Source organism: Parus major, chromosome 2 (assembly GCF_001522545.3).
Source record: "Parus major isolate Abel chromosome 2, Parus_major1.1, whole genome shotgun sequence".
NCBI classification, from domain to species: domain Eukaryota; kingdom Metazoa; phylum Chordata; class Aves; order Passeriformes; family Paridae; genus Parus; species Parus major.
Window position 1 is genome coordinate 96,002,718 of NC_031769.1, and position 21,235 is coordinate 96,023,952.

Below are 21,235 nucleotides of genomic sequence, written 5' to 3' on the forward strand. Positions count from 1 at the left end.
CCCTTTCACTTTTACTAAGGAAGGAAAGGAGAGGGTCTAAGGGAAAGGAGACAGTGGATAATGTTCCTGTATTTTAGAAATACAAAGAAAACCAATCTCATTGAAGTTGCATCATAAAAAGTAACTTTTGCCTGTGAAACGTGAGGAACACACCCACCTCTGACACTATGATGGGATGACCTTGGCTGAATTCCAGATTCCCACCCAGCTGCTCTCTCACACCTCCACAGGACAGGAGTGGAAAGGGAAATAGAAGGTTTTGTGAATTCAGATTTATCTCATAAGAATAAATAGACTTGACAAGGGGAAAATTAAATATATTATCAGTTAAAAATAGAGTAGGATGGTTAAAACCAGACAAAACTAAAATCATCCTCCTTCTCACCCTTCCTCTCAGGCTCAACATCGCTTCTTTACTCATTTTCTCCACTACCTCTTCCCTCTATGCACAGAAGGGCAATGTCAAAATATGGATCAATCTCCAAAATCCTCCACAGCTTCTCTCTGCTTCTCCTTCTTCCTCATGCTGTTCTCCTGTATCAGAGTGAGGAGTATCACTCCCATGGGATACGATCCTTCATGAACTGCTCAAGCATGGCTTCTTCCTGCAGGCCATAGTTCTTCAAGAATTGGTTGAGACTGGGAGCTTTCCATGCAGTTAAATCTTTTAGGAACAAATTGTTCCAGAGTGGGTCCCTCAGGGTCTGAGATTCCTGCCAGGAGCCTGATCCCGCATGTGCTCTCACAGGCTGCACTTTCCTTCAGAGCAAGTCCACTTGCTCCAGCATAGGGGCATCCATGGGCAGTAAGATGGCCATTTGCTCCACCATGGACCTCAATGTGCTGCAGGGGCACAGCTGCCTCACCTTGCTCTGCACCATGGGCTGCAGAGGAGTCCGTGCTCTGGCTCCCAGAGCACCTCCTCCCCTTCCTGTGTCACTGACCTGGGTGTCTGCAGGGTTGTTTCCCTCACACGGGCTCAGCTGTGGCCAGTGGTTTTCTTTTGGAGCCAGTTGGAGCTGCTTGTGTCTGGTATGGGGAAGCTCCTAGGCTCTTCTAACAAAGCCCATGGATATACAGATTTATTTTTTTTTGCTAACAACATGATAACCTTATCTTACTACAGAGAGAAATCAAACTTAAAATAAAAAAGTAGTTTATGCATCCACATGCTCCACAGTTCAATATTCAGGTCCACTACAAAACATATTCCATTATTTAATACTTCATAGCCAGCTGCTTACCATAATCATTAAAGATAACACTAAAGGATAGTTACTATTCCTCAAAATTAATTTATAATTTTGTTTCAAGTTCACAGATGAAAGAGAAAATATTTTTCCATAAACATCATGTTTTGGGTATTTATAACAGCAACAATGTGGTTTTTTCTTCATGTTATAACTTCCTAGATGAACAAGTTAGGTCCATTTAATATTTGTTACCATGATACTAGTCAAATAATAAATCTATTAATTTAAAATGTATTTTCCATTTCAAGAAGTACAATCAGTAAAACTGCACAGTAACAATGTCTGATCTCAATTGTTTCATCAATTCTGCTCATCTTGTACAACAGAAGTTAACCTTTTAAAAACTGCACATGGAAATACTTTAAATCAACATACTCCCAGCTAAGAATAACATTAATGATTCATGCTTTTTGAAATACATAATTAATATTAAATTTTATGTTCAGAACTTCAATCTACATGGTTTATTACTATGAGTGGCAAGAGATTGCACAAATTCTATGTCCTATGGAGGTATGTATACATATTAAAGAGCAAGATAACTCTCAACATGAAATCATTTAGACAAAGCATGTAAGGATTTAATTTTGTGTATTAATACCATGTTTTTAATGCTGCTAAAACTGTTACTAAACAAAAAATGGTGTCATTATTTGCTTATACCCTCTACAAGTATGAATCAGCTATATATATCAATTAAAAACACTGAATATTGTTTTAAACTACAATGGATGCTCCAAATAATCTCACAAATACAGGTTTTGGAAAAAGTAAGATACTAGGCAAATGTGTTTTGCTTGGGATTCATGCTGTAAAAAATTACCTGTATATCTCGTGTCTACTTGCTAAATAAAGCTATAATTATTCAGATCAAGATGCACAAAGACCTTTAATTTTTTTTTTTTTTTTGCTGACCTAGATATCTAACCATCACCCACATTAAAGGAGTTGTTATTTTTTACTCCTCTAACCTTGCATATAATTCTATTTTATTTGAAGTTGAAACTGCTATCCCAGAAAAAAAAGGGTTTTGAACTAGAAGTCAAAGTAATTGTTTTCAGGTTTTTTATAGTATTAGGGAAAATCAGAAATAGTCTGAGAATTTAGTAAGGCTCAACAGTGACATTAGGATGTGCCTACAAAGGAGTAGACAGGTTCTATCTAAATTGAGTTAGGCTGGAATCCTTGAAAAATGAACTATTTTCTTAGCACCTGTTTTGAATTTAATGGCAGCTGCAAGGTTAAAAAATATGCCAGCTAACCACTACCTTCTCCAGATATGGCTGACCAAGTCTCCAATGCCATGACTGACTTGGAGATAACTCATTGAAAGAGTAATTTTTTTCATAAGATTGTTTCCATACTTTTTCCAGCTGTGAAGGGTCCATTTTCTCATTAAGAGTTTGCCACAACACTTCAATTCTTTAATTTTACTCATCTTGTCAATGAGTGTTTGATGTCACAGAAGACTGTTTTTGGTGGTACCACTGCAGCCAGAGGCCAGGAGCCCTGGACATGCTTAGGGTACTGTGACAGACTCCAGCAAGGAGATCTGGCTGGAAATGCTGCTGAAGACTTCAAGACAGCTCAGCCTTGGGGTGGAGGCACCACAGAGCATGGCTCCCAGCCTAATATGGAGAGACACAGCACGTGCTCAATTCACAGCTCTGGAGGCAAACTGCTCCCATCAAGGTCCTGCTGTCTCCTTCCTGAGGATGGGGCAGGCAGAGGCAATAACCTCACCTGTAGATGGGATTTTGTTAAGCTGAAAGAAGGGGCCAACAAAAACCTTGTGAAATTAAGCAATGACAAAGTCCTACACCTGAGAAGGAAGTCCCTTTCAATGACATGGTGATGTTTTTATCTGAAGCAGCTGTTGCTTAGAGACTGGCTAGGCAATCAGTCTGTTGGTGGTGCTGGTGTTGTTTGCTTCTTCATCACGGTTTTTTTTCTCCCCTTCTTTTCCCTTCTCCCCCTTTCCAGTTATTAATCTGTCTTTCTCTCAATCCACAAGTTTTTTTCTCAATTTTGCCCCTCCAATTCTGTCCCCCAACCCATTGCTGGCTAGGTGGGAGCTTAACTGCCAGCTGGGGTCAAGCCATCACAAACCCGCTGCCCAGAGGAGCATGGATGTTTTTGAGACCTCACTGACAAAACCTTGAATAACTCAGGCTGATTTCGGAACTGATCTTGCTTTGAGCAGGAGGTAAAACTGAAGATCTCATGAGGTCCATTCCAGTCTGACTTGTCCTGTGATTCCACATTTTGCAGTTATTGTAAATCAGATATAGGGTTGCTTTATTAAAGGAGAGAGCTGATACTAACAGAGAGTATTGATCACAGATATCTAATAGTCTATGCAACTAATTATTTTTTAAAAGAAAAACCAAACCAACAATAAACAAGCCAGCACAGACATATAAGCAAAAGAGATTTGTCATATAGTAATATGCCTGAGCATATGAGGATGAGTCTCCTTCTGTCCTTCTGAACTTCTGTCCATATCTCCAACCTCAAGTTACTTGCATTACAAATAAATCAAGAAAATACAGATGTGATATGTATGTGTTATCATAAAATAAATAGTAGTAAAGAAAAGTTAAAACCCATTGTTATGTAAGATAGGTTAGAAAGGTAGCCTTATTTGCACGATCTTCCATTTGCTATTTGTCATGATGGAAACAGAAAAATCTTATGATCACATTTAACAGCAGACATCAAGAATAAAACCTCTCTCTGATTCTTTCCCAAGAGAAATTACTAGTTACTAAACCCTAAATCTAGTTACTTAGAATACCATTATTCAACAGCAAATGCACGTAAATTAGATAAAATTATTTGTTATTTAGGCAAATGAAGAAAAGTTACTGTTTCCCGCTACGCAACTCTTAGCATGGGATATGTACATTTAGTGATTGGTTGGTGGATTTGGGGGCCTTTTTGCTTTCTCTTTTTTATACTTTCAGAATCTCAATGAAAGTGGGAGCCTTCTGGAATACTGTTAATTAACAGCACAGGAAACTATAAAATAAAGGCTAAGAGTCTCTGAATAAATTATCAAGTCATTTTTAGCAGTACAATAAATGAACAGATCCTTGGAGAAACAAACAAACAAAAAAGAATGGCCGCTTCCTTCAGTTCTACTTCTCTTAAGAAGAGATTTGATGTTCAACAAGACATAGAAATTATTTCTCAGGTTTTTTTTTTGCTTTGATTTTCATCGGGACTCAGTAGCTCACAAAGCTTCCTTAACCTCTTCTGTTCCTCCTAATCTTCACTTTTGCTTATTATTCTTGTTATACTTGCAATTTCTCCCTGCTCCTTTTAAAAATGAACAGGTATTATTTTTTCTTTCTGTACCCAACAAAAATTCTAAGCCTCTGAGACCCAATTGTTCAGGTCTGGGATGCAGTAAGGGCTTCTTTGTATTGTATAATCTTTGTTTTAGTGATAATTTTTGACATTTTGAAATAGTAATTTTGGATGTGAATGCTCCCTAAATAATCCAACTAAGTAATATTACTGAATTAAGTAAAAAGAAGCCTATTTTTAACCTATAACCTACTTTGTGCATTTTAATGATCACAACTCAGTTTAGATAGTGTTGCTTTATTATTTTTTGTCTCCAGAGGTTCCTGGATTTCTTTTACCTGCATTTTTAGTTTTCTGGTCTCCTCTTCCAAACTTTGTTTTTCTGCTTCTAGTCGCTCTCTCTTTCCCCATTCAGAGGCACTCTCGCACTGCATGCTTTCCAGCTAGGAAGGTTGAGGTTAGGAGGAGGAATAACAAAAAAAAAAAAAAAAAAAAAAAAAAAAAAAAAAAAAGAAAGAGGAATAATCTGATTAAAACCCCCTGGTTTTCAATGGGTGAGGCTAATACCTTCACCTCAGAGTAAGGTGGCCACCTTAGAAATCAGCCCAAGGTGTAAGTTTCCCATGTTTCATGAAGTTAAATATTTGAATTTGAAAAGAAAACAACCAAGACAGTAAATTTTTCATCAAATGTACCTTCAAAAAATAAAGCATAGATAATTTTTTTATACAGTAGCTGGTAACAAAATACTATTCTTTTCCTGCTATTTATGGAAAGATAGTATTAAAAAAATAATGAAATGTTTTAAATAACACTGAGACTGATTTTGGCTTGACCATGTCAAAGTTCTCTTTTTATTCCCCAAAAGAAAAAAAGTCAGCATGATTTTCTATTCACAATTTAGAAAGATAGAAATAAATGGTCATTAAACTGAAGAGATTTTAAAGTATATCTTCAGTGCTACATACAGTTATCCTCATAATCAGAGGAAAGATTTTTAAGTTTTCATGATAATCTTTTTCTTGTGGTTATGATTAATAGTCTTAAGGGAAATATTATCTTTTATGGCTAATGCTGCAATCCTATTTTGGCGTAACTTTATGAATTTGTTCATCAAACCCACATATAGGGTGAATTAAATATATCAACAAAAAGACAAATTACTAAGTCATATAGAGTAATTATCAAAGAACTAATTTATTTTCAGAGACAACCACATAGTATTTTTTGTCACAGCTGCATTAAATACTTCTTAGACTTCAGATGAAAAAATGGTTAAGTGGATTTATGTTTATAACACAAACCAGGTACTTATCAGGAGTACCTGGAAATGGAACATTTATCAGAAGATTATTATAGGCAAGGACTTACTGTTAACAAGTGGTTATTATTAGGTGGTTCTTAACAGGAGATTAAAAAAGACTAAGATAAATTAAAAACTATGAAAATAAAAGGTTCCAGTTTTTTGAGGTGAAAAAAATAAGAGAATTGTTAATATATTAAAAAAGGTCAAAATTTTAAGAACTTTTTACAATTTTCAATTCTGTGGGAACCGAAATCGATTATTTGATAAAAATGGAGACTTAAAACATTGTGAGACACTTCTTCACTGAAAAAACAGGATATCTGTGCCAACAAGGCTTTAGAAAGAGCCATAGGAGTGTTCTTTTTCAGTTCTATTGGTTACTTTTATTCTAAAATCGATTTCTGGCAAATAATGAAAAGGTACTGCATGTAGAGCAAAGAGAATGAGCTGTTGCAGCATAAAAGAAACATAATTCTGATCCTGTGAATAGTAACAATGTCATTATCTAGCTTAATCAAATTGCAAACTTGTCTGTTCCCACACTGTTTCTGAGTAAATAAAAACAATTAGAAACCAAATAAAGTTAAAGAGGCTCATTCAGATTTTCAGAGGACAGTAAAAGTGATTGTTCCTCTCTGCTCTGTATTGGTGTGGCCTCACCTCTAGCACTGTCTGCAGTTCTGGGCACAGGTCATCAAACAACTAGAGAGGCTCCAGTGACAGACTGCAAGTTGCTAACTCCATCACACAAGTAAGTGTTCGATGCTCACGTGTTCCTAATGTGGTCTTTAAAATCTATCCACTGAATTTCTGTACAATACAGAAATTATTTACAGTTGGAAATTAAGGAATCACATACCCCTATTTAGCAGCAAATATTCTTTCTTCCCCAGCAAAGTTATGCAAATTATTTGAACACAGTCCACTGGACTACAATCACAAGCTCCATGTTTTTTCCTAAATAAATATGAAGGCATATTTATTATTACCAGCATCCATGAAAGTTCCAGAACATGAGAAACCTTGTCTTCTTGCAAAGTACCTGCCAAAATATACCGCTGAAATTCTAAGCCTGAAAGTTCACCTTTTCACAGTGTTGACACTAATCAATACAAATTCCTTTTTGTCAGCCATCAAATAGAGAGAAATCACAAAACCATCCAAGATTGAACTTCAGTTAAGAAATTAGGCAGAAGATGACTATCACATGAAGATCTGATGTCAAAGATAAATTTATTTACCGTTGCCTGTAAAAGTTCAATTCATTGCACCCAAGATGCAATTATGATAAATTTACATATTTAACAGTCCTGATTTCAGCTGGGATAGGAGTTTGTTTTCTTCCTAGTAGCTGGTACAATGCTATGTTCTGAATTTAGTATGAGAATAATGTTGATAACAGAGGGAAATTCCCATTGTTACTGAGCACTGTTTACACTAAGTCAAGGCACTTTCAGCTTCTCGTACTTCCCTGCAAGCAAGGAGACTTGGGCTGCACATGAAGCTGGGAGTGGACAGCTAACCCAAAGCAGCCACAGGGAAATTCCATTCTGTATGATGCTGTTGTGTGGAACTCCAGATTCTGATTTATAAAGAAAAATTAAAGCTTATGAAAAAATTTGCAACATGGGAAAAAAACTTGAGATCTTTAATTTTCCCTGAAAATGTGAATATTTTCTCGCCATAAAATATCTGTGCAGACTTACACTGAATTTTACTTTTTATTAGGAAGATCAGAATAATGGTGGAAGCATAGAATGAGGTCAAGGTAGAGTCAATGAAGTGGATAATTGCAAAGGTGAATGGTGGAAATGAAGTACAGAGTACTGACCTTTTGAAACTGGATAATTACATCTTAGAGCTAACCTACACCATTTTATGACTAACATGAAAGGCAGAACCCTGCAAAAAAACAGACACAGAGAAAGGAACTCCACCTTGTACAGTTCATTAGCAGGGAAATCTTAATGCCCTTGTTCAGTTTAAGGCAACAGAACAGCGGTTGAGGTTCCAAAAGTTTTATTTTTAAACAAGATTTTTCTCCTTCCCCTTAATCCAGAAGATAGAGTAGGATAAAGGACAGCAATTAAAGTGTAATGAATGCAAAAATAAATATGATGAAGATGAAATATAGTAGTCAACATGATTTCAGACAGAAAACAGAAGAAATTCCACACAGCCTTTACCTTTTTTTATGTTAGTGAAAACATTTGTTAGCCTCCTATAAAACTTGGAAAAGGTAGTAAGGTGTATTTAGAGAATTATGATATTCAGCTTTTTAAAGAAGTATTTAAAATGGAGTTGGACAGAACACAAGCATTATGTTAAAAAAAACCAAACCTGTACTTTTGATCTAATCTGATTTGTCAATGTCAGAAATAAAAAAAACTGTCAATCTAACCAGAAATTCTCCCTGTGAAATTTTTCTTCTACAAGACTGGGATTTTCTATATCAAATGCATGTTCTGTGAAAGATTACCTACATATCTCAAATAAAAGCTGATTTGACTGAGAATAGAGAGCTTATTTATTTTTTAAATTTCCAACCTGAACCTTACACAACCACAGCAAATCTTTAGCTTCTAATGCTTTCTGTCTTTATACTCGGAATCTATGGACAAGCTGAATGAGGCCTATGGACTTGTGACCCAGAGAGGCAAGAATTCCTCTTTAAACTGCTGACCTCGGGCAGCCTCACTCAAGTACAAATGCAAAACATCTGCTTTGGTTTGTGCAGATCAAAAATGGAAATTTAAAATCAATATGCTTTTTTTTTGTCCTTAAAATGACTATGCAGGGCTTTTTTCATGTTCCAAAGCAAGATAAATGAACACATATTTTCAGGATTCTTGATAACATCACTGTGTTGTGCATGGAGGTAATTTCCATTCATCTATGCTACAAATTATTCTACAGAATTTAAGCAAGAGATATATTAAACTGAAAATTTAATAAGCCACAAGTTGATTATGAATTAAGGACCATGGCATCCTGCTAATACAGAAAACCTATTGAAATAACCATAAATCTTCATAAAGTCACAAAGAATTTGATTCTTGCAGATTTCTTCCCCACAGTTACTCAGAAAACTCAGTACAAGAAGCAAATTTTCCTTTGCTTAACTCAGACAGGGGTACTGTCTCTCAAAAAATGTCATATCCAACAGTCTTTTCAAAGCCAGAGCCAAGAATCCAACAATTGTGCAGTTTTACCAACCATCTTCTAAATAATTGCACGTTGATAAGAAATGCAAGGACAGAGAATCTGCCCTTTCACAGTGGTAACTTAGGAGAAGTCATCAGCTTCTAAAGTATGGGATGTGTTTCAGCTGCTAGAAGGAATGGCAAACATGCAGCTCCCTTTAATATGGCACCTAGGTGGATGGGATTAAATTAATTGGAACCAAGCTCTGCCTGAAGATGATGCAAACATCAAGCAAAAGCATCACATTCCTTCATTGAATTAATTGTGAAACATCATTGCAATTCATAACAGAATTATGGAAATGTACTGGGTCTGAAGTTATTTTATCAGAGGTTCATCTGAAAGTAATGGTATCAAATGCTTAAAGATAATCTCTCAGCACAATGGGGAGAAAAAAAATCTGTGTTGTAGGATCAGGAAAAAACTCATGCAGCCAGAAGCAACATCAAAGAGATACACAAGAGAACAAAATAGTTACATTGATGAATCAGATTCCCTTAAGTCACTTCCAGTTTTAGTTCAGCTGTATCTACAGAACTTGGAAGATGACAACGGTTCCACTCCACTTCTCACCTCTCTTGGAGAAAGGTTTAAGAGGAAGATGATTTCACCATAGCAAGACAATCATATGCAACTGGATAGAAAACAATTCCAAGAATCTTTGTTACTTGCAAAGTAACTGCTATTTTGCTATTTTGTTGAGGATAGCAGAGTCCATTTTTTTGGGGTTTTAATTTTTATTTTTTTTTTTTATATTTCTGCTGCTTGAAGTCTGTAAGAACATGGGAAAAACAGCCAAAGCTCCTAAGGTCTTAAAGAAAACTCATCAACTTTCCTGCTTCCAAGATTAGCACTGCTATACACAGGCATGATGTTTGCTGGCAAGAAAATTATTTAGCATGTGTGATGCTGGGCAGTTTTGCAATGATTATTTCCAGTATGTCTGAAATTTTATAGAATTCTTTTTTGTTTTTAATCTAAAAGGGGCAAAGACTACCAGAATCCATAGCACTCCTTCCAAAGGAAAGGGAAGACAAATGTTGGCTACCTTTTTATTTGACAAATGCTTCAATACAGTAAAAAAAATTTACTCTGTTTTTTTTTTCTTATTGTATGCAAGTCTGCCAAGAACACCATTTAGTCCATCAGCAGCTATACTGAAAGCTTGATAAATGTTATTGTGCCTGACAATATCTTGAGACACCAAGCCCTGCAAGAAATGGAACTTTTTAATGAATGCTTATATTCATAACAATGCGTAGCACCAGCATATTTAGTAATCAAATATTTCTTCCTCCTGGTTCTACTCAAATCCTTAAGTCTTCTGCAAGCTGATATCATTGCACTATGCTGACATTAAAAGGAAGGTTGATGATCTACCATTATGCTTTTTTCCTAACACCCATGTCTGCATAGCGAGAAAACCCTTTTGTGTGTTTGACTAATTTAACAGAAGTGATTCATGCAGGAATAGAAGTTATCCATAGATATATAAAAAGTTTTAATCATGAGACTTTACAACAATCAGAAATAATATATGCAGAGAGGCATAAAAAATAGGAACATAGGTGGAGAAAATTACCTTTGATCATACAGATCTTTCTTTCCATCTGAATCTGTCACTGCTTTTATCAGTTTCTTGTGAGCTAAATTTCATATGGACTATGTATTACATTAAAATTAACACCTCCTGTTCAGGAGAATCTACTATTTATTCAAGAGAAACACATTTTCTATAAATGTCTACCATAGAAAATTATCCATAATGCCTATCCAAAATTAAACTTTCACCAATTATTTGTATATAATTAAATACTTCCAAGGAACTACCTTAACCTATCTAAACATTTCAGATCAGTAATGAGAATACCAACACATCATGCACTTATTTCTGCTTTAAAATCATGAAGGGTGTTTGTGTTTTATCTTGTTTTAAACAAGAGATAGTTGCATTTTTTATGTGGAAAAACAGGATGACTAAACAAATACTGGAAGTTAGTTTCTTGCAGTATCACAGAATGGATAAGGTAGGAAAGACCACAGTGGGCACCTGGGCCAACATCCCTGCTCAAGCAGGGTATGTTAACCTTCTTCATTGTGATCCCAATTCATAACAAGATTGAGACTAGAGAAATGTACAGTATCAGTGTCAAACCAAGCCATACAGTGCTGCTTGTTTAGTCAACATTTTCATGTGTCAGAAACAAGTTTGAAAATTATATAGGAAAAATGTTAAAACTAGAAAGGACTGTTATAATGAAGATATAAAAACACATGCTATAAGTAAAGTATCTGATGGCCATAAGCTGTAAGGACAATTTTGTCAAGTAGACATTCTTGTAGGCTTGTCAGAAAAGCATGAGTGTTTTTATTTAAAAAAATGTTTTAATTTAAAAACAAATAAGAGTGTGATTATTTTTGTGATAGATTTTGTGCTGTTCTACTGTTCTCAGTGTTCTACTAATATATAAGCCAAATGTAAAACCATTTGTGAGCTGTCTTGAAAACTAAGGGACTTCTATCCATTGTTTAAAATGAACAAATACAAAAATGCTGTTTTCATTTTTATAGCCAGGTGATATATTAAACATGTCCACATGTCCTGACCAGCCAAATCACCAATGCAAATAAAAGATTAACCATGTACTTTATTATCTTCCAGAACCAAATGCAACAATCTGCAGTTCAAAATGCAAGCCACATGGACTGTGTTACCAGTCCATACAAATATCTTCTATTTTTGTTATGAGTAAAGTGTGTTTCAGCTCAGAGAAACAGAAATAGAAGATTCCTTCATTTTTTCACTGGAAAATGTACACTTGATAATTATGAGGAGTAATATATCTTCTATATGAAAATTTAATTAATGAAAACAGTAAAAATTATAAAAATTAAACATCAACATCTTCACCTACCTTTCAAATTAAATCAAAGTATCAGTCTCATCTCAGTATTTACTCTTGATGCAGCTTTGTCTCATATTTGCTAGTATGAATATATCAATATTCTACCACCATTTCTGGTTGGGGAGCCCTCATATTGTCCAATAGGTAGGAGGCCATATATTTGCATTCCTCAGAATAAAATATTTGGGTAAGAACCATTCCTCAGTTTCGTCAATTATATTGGTATTGACTGAACTTCGACATAGCTTAGATAAAATTCCTGTGAGGACATTTTCCAGGCTGAAGTTGAAAGTGCTGTGGTTTAAGTCTCTTCCTGCCTTTCTGGGCATCCTGTCAGAGATCATTGAGGGAGTCATGGGAGTCCTCTGAGATACTTGTGGGTATCTGCTGCTGCCACACAAGGAATCATTGAAGTAACTGCCCCTTCACAACCAGAACCTTGTTTGCTGCATCTTAGACAGAATAAATGCCCCTGCAGGAAAAATGAAAACCTAGATTTCTAAATTAGGAAAAAAGGATATGAAATCTATTATCTGCTCCTCTTATATTTTGAAAAAAAATCAATAATAATTAGTACTATTTTTTTTTTCTACAGGTGGTTTCAGATTATCTCTCATTTACAAATATCCTATCTATCAGGATACTGGGAATTTTCCAGAATTACCCTGAAATTCTTCCCCCATAAGATGAATGCAGTAAGTGACAGCTATTTACTCGCTGAATAAAAAATTAATTACAATTAAATTGCCAATCATTCATCAAATCATTCTTCCTTTACTATTGTTTAGAAACAAATACTCATATTGTCTTATTTTATATATACCCAAGCCATAGGTATCTTCGTGCAGACCTTATACCTATATTATAATATGGACAACAGTAGAAGGACTTTATTTTCCATCTCTGTCTGTGAATAAGATCCTCACCTCTGGCTCATACCACAAAGATCCTCACAGTACAGACTACTTGGCTCTCCTAACCTTCCTTGGACCACTGCAACAGTACCTGTGAGCATTCTCTTTTGCTCAACCCTAAGACAAACTTTGTCTGGGGCACAGAACCTCACCCAGAATTTCTGTCAGCATCATTCACAACTTCTCTTGCTCTGTATTACTCATTTTAGCTGCTGTTCAGCTATATTCCCCTCCTACTTCTATGGCTTGCTGTACATCAAAAGTAACACTCATGGTATAAAATATACCAGCAACTGCACTAAATGTAACTTACTCAGCTGCACCAAAAAGAAGCTTCACTAGCTTACTTCAGTCATTTGACTACACAAATTTACTAAATGTTCCCTTTCACTATGGTCTTTCAGACTATCCAATATCAGCTTTCTATCTGGGTTCTTTTCTAGCCTATTTAATACTAACCACTTCCAAAAGTTTTCCCAGTTTCTGGAAATTGCCCATAAGTCACATACTTTTCATTCTTTCCTTTAAAAATCTGAAGAGAGTGGTTCTCAGAGTAATTCTTGGCTTCAGAAACAAAAGTTGAAGCATTGGTTGAAACACAATTCAAGTACTATTTAACCATATCTTTAGTATTAGGCACCCTTTAAGCAGCTTTTGACTCGAAGGCTATTTTTCTTAATAATGACAAAAGCAGTCAGATTCAAGTGGCTTCTGTACCTACTATAATTAGAAACATATAAAGTCATTTGAATGCACTGGGCATCTTTTTGCAGCATAACTTTTACTGCAGGCTCTTCAAATTATCTTCTTCTTGTTGTGTTTAGCAAAATATTGGTGCTTAGATAATCATGACCTTTAAAAATAGCATGTATAAGATGCTGTTTGCTATATTCCTAAATTTCTATATTCCTAAATGGAAGTGATATTTGAGATGGGACTAACATGACTAAATTATCAAACTACTTTTCCTACTTTTCCTTTTTTGACTAGAGATAATTAGAGTTCTAACCAAGATTAATCTAAATGAACATTATACAGTGGTTTAGGTGAATTTAAAATGTTCTCTAATCTCGTTCAAGGAAATAATTCACATTTCAGCAAATCATTTGGAAAATACTGCTTGAAATTTATAAGGGACACATGCCAACCAAAACTCTCAAAGCTTGACAAGCCATCACTTACGCAGAGAGTGAGAATTTCAATGTACTAACAAACTACTTTTTCCTTTTGCTACTATGCATGGAAACGTCAAATTTTTAGTCCAGGGAATTAAGAAGCAAAAATTCCTATATTAGGTGATAGTCAACTGACCTAATAACTGTAGCTTAAGAAAAATTTAAAAAATTAAAAAAAGTAAAAGTAAAAGAAAAAAAAATCACACTTTAATATTTGTGTTTCACTAACAAACAAGGTAAAACTTGAGCTCTTGACATTTACAATGAAGAGTTTGATTTGTTTTATTTTACAAAGAGTAGCATGCTTTTCTTGCAGTTGATTGGATTATGACAGAACACAGCAGGGGTGACAGTGGTAATAGAATAAACAAACTGCATTAAAAATCCTAAGTAAATGGCAAAGATTGTTTCAGGAATAGGATTACAGTAAATATTTTTCCTAATGTAATTTTAAATTTCAAAGGTCAGATGATTTGGGGCATTCTTAAGCAAAAAAATATGAAGGAAAGCAGAAACTTTCACCTCATAATTTTCCCCACTGATGTCTTAGCTTTATGAGAGGGGGAGAAGGAGGGGAGGACTCCTCACTGTGTGCTGAAAAGTTCAATTCCAGACATTCTGGTTTATATTTCAAAAGAAGGTAGAATAGGCCCCTGCTGAGATTCTTTTTTCTTTTTTTTTTTTTTTTTAAATGACACCTGAAACTTCTTATTAAACTCTGCTTAATTCCCTTTTCATTCAAGTATTGTTGCAAGACTGAAGTTTCCCAGTTTAAGAATTTTTATGATCTGCATTTAGCTTACTTCTGTTACTACTGTTCTTATCAGGGGGAGGGGACCATGTATGTATGTGGATTTTTGGTTGTTTTTCCTACTCAAACCTAATGCAACAAGCATCTTCCCAAAATAAGGAGGACAAACTAAGCCCTGGGAGACCTGAAAGTGACTAATGCAAAACCTCTTTTTAATAGCAAGATGAAAAATAGATTTGTATGCCTGTGAGTAGAAATACATTTACAGTCTTTAATGGAATCAAAAATGAGCTTCTATTGCACTGGAAGAAATGACCAGACCAATTAAATTTTCACTCTTTCAGAGCAAAAACAACTTATATATCATTTATAGAAGATAATTTTTATATTTGATATTTTTACAAATAAACAGCCTACAAATATAATTGCAGTCCAGACTATAAAACCTTGCTTCCTGTTACTTCAAAAAGTTATCTGCTGCTGTGTGTTTAAATAGTTATTATTAGTAATTAATTTAGGAACTAGAATAGACTGTAAGCCATTCTAGGAAGTACTGTAAAAGGAAGATGATAACCCTTCTTCAAAAAATACAGGGATTTTTCATAAGAAGATGAATGCAGACATGTAGAAAATCATCTGGGAGAAAAGAGTAAATAGTGCAATGGGTAATATATTTATTTGTTTGTTTGTTTGTTTTTGAAGTGTTATTTGCTGTACAGAAGGTCAATAACTCTTTTGGTTACAACCAATTTCTTAGCCAACTTTCCATCCTCACTTTATATTGTTGAATTGAGAAAAACATATATCTAAATAAAGAATTGTAAGGAAATAGGAAAATCGATAATGGTCAGCATGATTAGGAAAGATTCAAAACAAATTCAAATTGTCCTCAGTCTCAATAGTTTCCTAAACTGTATGGGTATTACATGTTGCAGATCAGAACACTGTTCAACCTAATTTTATTTTTTAATATGAAATTATTAAATTAATAATATTAAAGATATAATAGGAAAGATAATTGGTAGATTGTAAAATAAAATACTAACTAAAATTAAATTAAAGTCAATTTTTTAATGTAACTGATAATGAATCATAACAGAAATACATCAAAATTACAGCAACAGTCAAAGCCTCTACATTTAACTTAGGGACTACACAAGTTCACTTATCTTACAGATGAGGACTGTTGACTTTTCAGATTAATAGTCAAGGGATGCTGGGAATAGGATGTTTTCTGTAGCTGTAGGTCTCTACAAATAAATACATGTCAGATTACTAGAATACTAAAGAGTGTGAAACCACACCAGAATTTGTAATCATTATTTTCCTGTAGGAAAAGCATCCATAACAACATATTTAATTAAAATTTGCAAGTCTGATTTGACATAATGTGAAATATTCAGGAAAGTCAAAATGGCATCAAGGTTCCTTGATGAGTACCAGACAATTATACCAATGTTACTTAAAGTGCAGATAAATTGCACTATAATACACCAGATTCCAAAAGTTGCCATGTTCAGATGCAGTGAGCTTTATCCTTGAACATTAACAACCTATGCTAAAAGGGACAAACTAAAATAGTATTCATTCAAGCTTGTTTTCTCTTCTGAACTGTAAGTTCAACAGGATTCAAGAAATAGAGGAGATGACTTTGTTCAAAGAAGTTTAAAAGTGTTTTGCTGCTTAGAGTTCAGGTAAATATAGCATAGGACATTTCTCCATACAGCTCTCCTTTCCTGAAATATACAGCTTTAGTCACTTGACATGGATAAGTAACTACATAAAATAATTTCTGTAGAGCAGTGGTCTGGTGCCAGGTGCCTGGTAGTAATGGTTCTACTGCTTCCAGTTGACGTGGTATGTCTTCTGTTTTATCTGAGCCATACCCACAACTGAACATCATACTGGTACTCTGAAGGTACAAGTGTCCCTGAAGAGTCTTCTGTTGCAATTCCTAATCACCTGTTACTACTCAGTTTAGGAACTGCTGCAAAGATCCTTGACATCAGCAGATAGACGTCTGACTTGGAGGTATCACTCATGCTGTTACTTGAAGAAAAATGCAGTGCTTCAACAATGTAAGCACGGAAAGCTTTGTTTCAAAAACAATGGAAGAAAATTATCTAAGGCTGTTTTCCCAATCAAGCCTCCTCCCAAATTAGATTGCTAATTTTTAAGTGACTCGTTGCTATCCTTATCCAGGTAAGGGTAGAAAAAAAGAATGGAATCACTAAGAGCAAAATGCTTGAATAGTTAATTCAATACCTTCAATGTCATCAATTTTCAGCATTCTACCTGTTGTTACATTTAATTCTTCAGTGGTTGGTAACTTTTTTCAAGTAGTTTCAGCCCAAGTTGATTTTATGTGACTGAATAACAAGCAAGCACACTAGCAGAAATATTTACTTTAACAACTAAATGGATGCTAAAATATAGTATCAAAACATAAATTCAGGATACTTAAACACATATTAAAAATTAGATATTAAAAAGCCTTTTTGTTTGTTTGTTTTTTGGTTTTTTTTAACTATTCACTGCAAAGAATTAATTTTTGATATAGAGAGCCATATGGTCAACTGAGCACACTAATACATTATTAAGAAGCAACCTTGTAATAAATTTGGGCCATTCAATCTGAACTGTGAAAAATTCTTCTCATTAAAGATGCAATCATGGAATCATAAAGTTACCTGAATTGGAAAGAACCTCGAAGATCATCTAGATCCAACCCCCCCTGCTCTGGGAAGGAGCACCTTAACTAATCCCTAGGACCAAGATTTCTTCATGTACACAAACATAAAAAAACATACATAAGCACATATCTATAAGTGTGTGCATTTGCACATTCCTCCCTCATCTTCTTCATTTCATCACCACGTTGTACTTTGTGCCAGTGGCAGAACAACAGGCTAAACAAATCTCTTCAAATAGTGTCATTTTGGCATGGTGTTCCTTTCACAGAAAATCTGTGTGCAGAAATATATTTCAGTATGCACACACATGTTTCTTCTGAACATACTTTCTCACAGAAATAACTTTTCATATTTCAGTTTTTCTTAAATAAATAAAAAAAAAAATCTTGGTCTTGATTGGTGTTTTCAATGCAAAATGTGTAATGAAGAAAGAAAATAATGGCAAGTATGACTCAGTGGAGATTAAATATCTTGTCAGAAGCCGGTATGAGCAAAAAAGTCAATGAAACTGTAGACTTATCCTGCATTTTCCAAATTAGATTTGTGGGGAAATAAACAACAAATGGAATCTTAATTTTATGCAGCATGACAAACGATACTTTATGTTGGACACTAAGAACATTAAGTATGTAATTTCCAGAGATAAAACTAAATATAAACAGGGATGTGATTTATGAAAACAGCAGAAAGAATAGTTAACTATGCAAGAATTGCTGCTGAAGAAGCAATACACAATTCTTTCCTTACTCTCTAACCACCTGTCAGTTATTTTAATTTACACAGGAAAGAAAAAAGTGTATATTGAAAGTCATTTTTAAAGTACTTTTATCAAACCACAAGTCAGATGCATAGCACCATTTTCATCCCATTTCATTCAGTCTGAAAATCGCACCAGCCTCCCAAATAAATGAAGCATTGAAACCAGTAAGGAACACTCAAAATTCTACACCTAGTCTAAAAATAATGAGATTTTATTACAGGAAAATTAACTGCACCAAGATTCCATTCTAGAAAGTAATTTGCATTCTCAAATAATTCAGATGTTGTTTACAGAAAATTGCCTAATGATATTTTAAATCTCAGCCTTGAGGCTTCTTGATATCGAACTTTATAAAAACTCCTTTAGCATACTAAAATAGACTACTGGCTATTCTCTAGTGTATAAAAGTGCTATAAACTTTTTTTTTTTACATAATTTTGTTCCTATGATAACCATGCAAAGTACTCAACATTTCTGGGCATCTTAGCTAAGAAATTAAATAGAGAAATTCACAGTAGCCAGTATAGCTGTTGAAGCTATGGGGTTATGTCTGATAATTATTATGCTTTCTGCAGGATTCAGGGGACAGTCAGAGCTGTGTTTTTGAGTCAGATGAAGAGTATGGGACAGAATGGATGATCTTACTATATGTATCTAAATTTTCTGTAAGGTTATGAGTATCACTTTTTCTATTTCATATATGTACTAAATGAATAAAAAAAAAGCAATTTCACACTATAAGGTAATTTCAGAATAAAGATTTCTGGAGGACATAGAAATCATGCAGAGTCCTTAACAAGATCTACATGTTGGCAACTTCAGCCTCCAAACAGGCTGCTCCATTTTAAATAGCATTTAAATGTTTACAATGATAGCAGAAGACTTGATTTATCCAGAAGCTTCACTCACATCAGTGGAGCTTCCTTCACCTGGGAACAACAGCTAGGGAACCATTCACAGTCTCTTAAAGATAGTAATGCTCCTAGGTAACAATACATAGATTGTTGTAATATAGTGTAAAACATCTATATACTGAGAGAGAGAATGGAAAACATTTGTTTTAAAATATGTTAAAAGATGGGATTTTTTTGGTTCTATTGCAAAATCAATAGCTGGTGTCTTACTTTCACTTGTAAAAATAAACAAAGAGGAAGAACAAAAATGTCTCTGCCAAATATACAAAATGCTCATTTAGCCTGTTTTCCTTTTTATCTAGGTATACATTTTTTTCACTGATGTTCCAAAAAGATTTAAGTACCAATTAGTGTAATTTTTGCCTCACATCCCATAAACTGGGATAGGAATTTCCCTCATTAACTACCAAAGCACAAGATAATATAGAGTAAGAGTAAATTCTGCACTTCAGCCAACAGCAAATTCTTTTAAACAACAGAGAAGTCTCTGTCTATAGTAGCATTTGTAAGTCTACAGTGCACACCAGTGGAATATAGTAGTACATGCATTTTTGTACTATTTTCGGTATAATGTAAAATTGTTTTGTAAATATTCCATCTCATTTAACTATTAAATGACCAGAAAACACATCCTTCAGGATTTATAAAGATGGATAAAAAATTATGACTATAAAAAAGAATGGTTTTTTGTACATAAGATAAAATGATCATTCTAAAATCTAAAACTTCAACAGCCTTGCTCACTCCAAACACACTTCTGTGTTTACAAAAATCACAGCAACTCACCAAAGATTTGCTTTGTTTTCCAGAGTGCAAAGACCTAACTAATCAAATTCAGACATACTTTTTGATGGTTAATTGATCTATAAACTAAACTGTATCTGAAAAAATTGGATACCCCATTCCAGGGGACATTCAGCAAGTAAAGTTATGGATGTAAAAATTTTCATTCTCTTCAGAGAACTTAGATTCCTACTCTTTTCAACAAAGTTTACTTTAAACCCAAGTATATATAATGTCAATACCCTTTATTTACTTAATAGGCTTACAAAAAATTTTTGCCTTTCTGTGGATACTCATGTAAATACAACAATAAGTACAATTTTATATTGAGTGCTTTCCTATTTTAAAAATAACAAAGTATTTTACAACTTTTAATTCTTAGAACAAAATTCTTTGAAGAAAAAAGGAAATGATCAGTTATGACACCAAACGCAAATTCTGTTGTATCTGTTAAAATGGTCTAATTTATGACCCCAAATAGGGCAAGATCAATGCTAGTGTCACACAAAGCTACCTATAATGCTCATGGTTACTATGATCATAAATTGTCACTTTATTGCTTTTTTTAATTAAGTCAATACTTTGAAAATTCATTTACAACTTCCAAATTGATGATGAACACATAATTTTTTTTAACTGATGATCAGCAAGATCACCAAGGCTTTCCATATTTAGTTTATTCTGAGGTGAGCAAATACTTTTCTTTTAATGAAAGTAATTCAAGAAAGTGATTGGTTATTTGGAGCACTAATAATCAAGTCTTGGCAGCTGTGAAGCTTCTAACATTCCCCAAAATCTCTCCAACTTCCAAAAGGCTAGCAGAGCTATCCATTCCTAAAAGTGGTTTGATTTGCAGTAGCGCTGTCACTTGCAGACCAAGCACTTTTTTTCACATTCACAGTGGGACTGTTAGGCAATTTACCAAAAGAAATTACAGATTAATTTAGTCAAGGACATGAAAATAATCTAGATATACTGACTGATCTGCTATTAATCTAGAAATTCCTTTGTGGTTTAATATTGACTATATAAGTTGGAATCAGGCTCCATGCTTAGCCTAGTAGATGCCTGCACTTTCCTTTATTTCACTTTCAAATATTTCACTGTCAAAAATCTTGTCTGTTGTTCCAGCTTCCACTTCTCAACAGTAATATATAGCGAGTAATATTCACATCCATGTTGTCAACACATAAGGTTTGGTTTATTTCAGTAGAGGGAGAGTTTCCACTTACAGAAACCCTCCTCTACTGATACAAATAATTTC

At 34.3% G+C, this 21,235-nt stretch overlaps 1 protein-coding gene across 3 annotated transcripts in view; it reads right to left on the reverse strand.

Annotated features, from left to right (window-relative positions):
• Positions 1-21,235, reverse strand: part of CCDC102B (coiled-coil domain containing 102B) — a 138,534-nt gene that overhangs the window by 91,445 nt on the left and 25,854 nt on the right. The window contains exon 5 of one of the 3 annotated variants that reach the window (XM_033512195.1): positions 4,254-5,008. The exons of 1 other annotated variant lie outside the window; for it this stretch is intronic. In XM_033512195.1, the coding sequence (XP_033368086.1) occupies positions 4,829-5,008 (180 nt within the window). In that variant the 3' untranslated portion in view covers positions 4,254-4,828. Of the gene's footprint in view, positions 1-4,253; positions 5,009-21,235 lie in introns of those variants that run through there. One more of the 3 variants, XM_033512194.1, reaches the window with a different exon arrangement.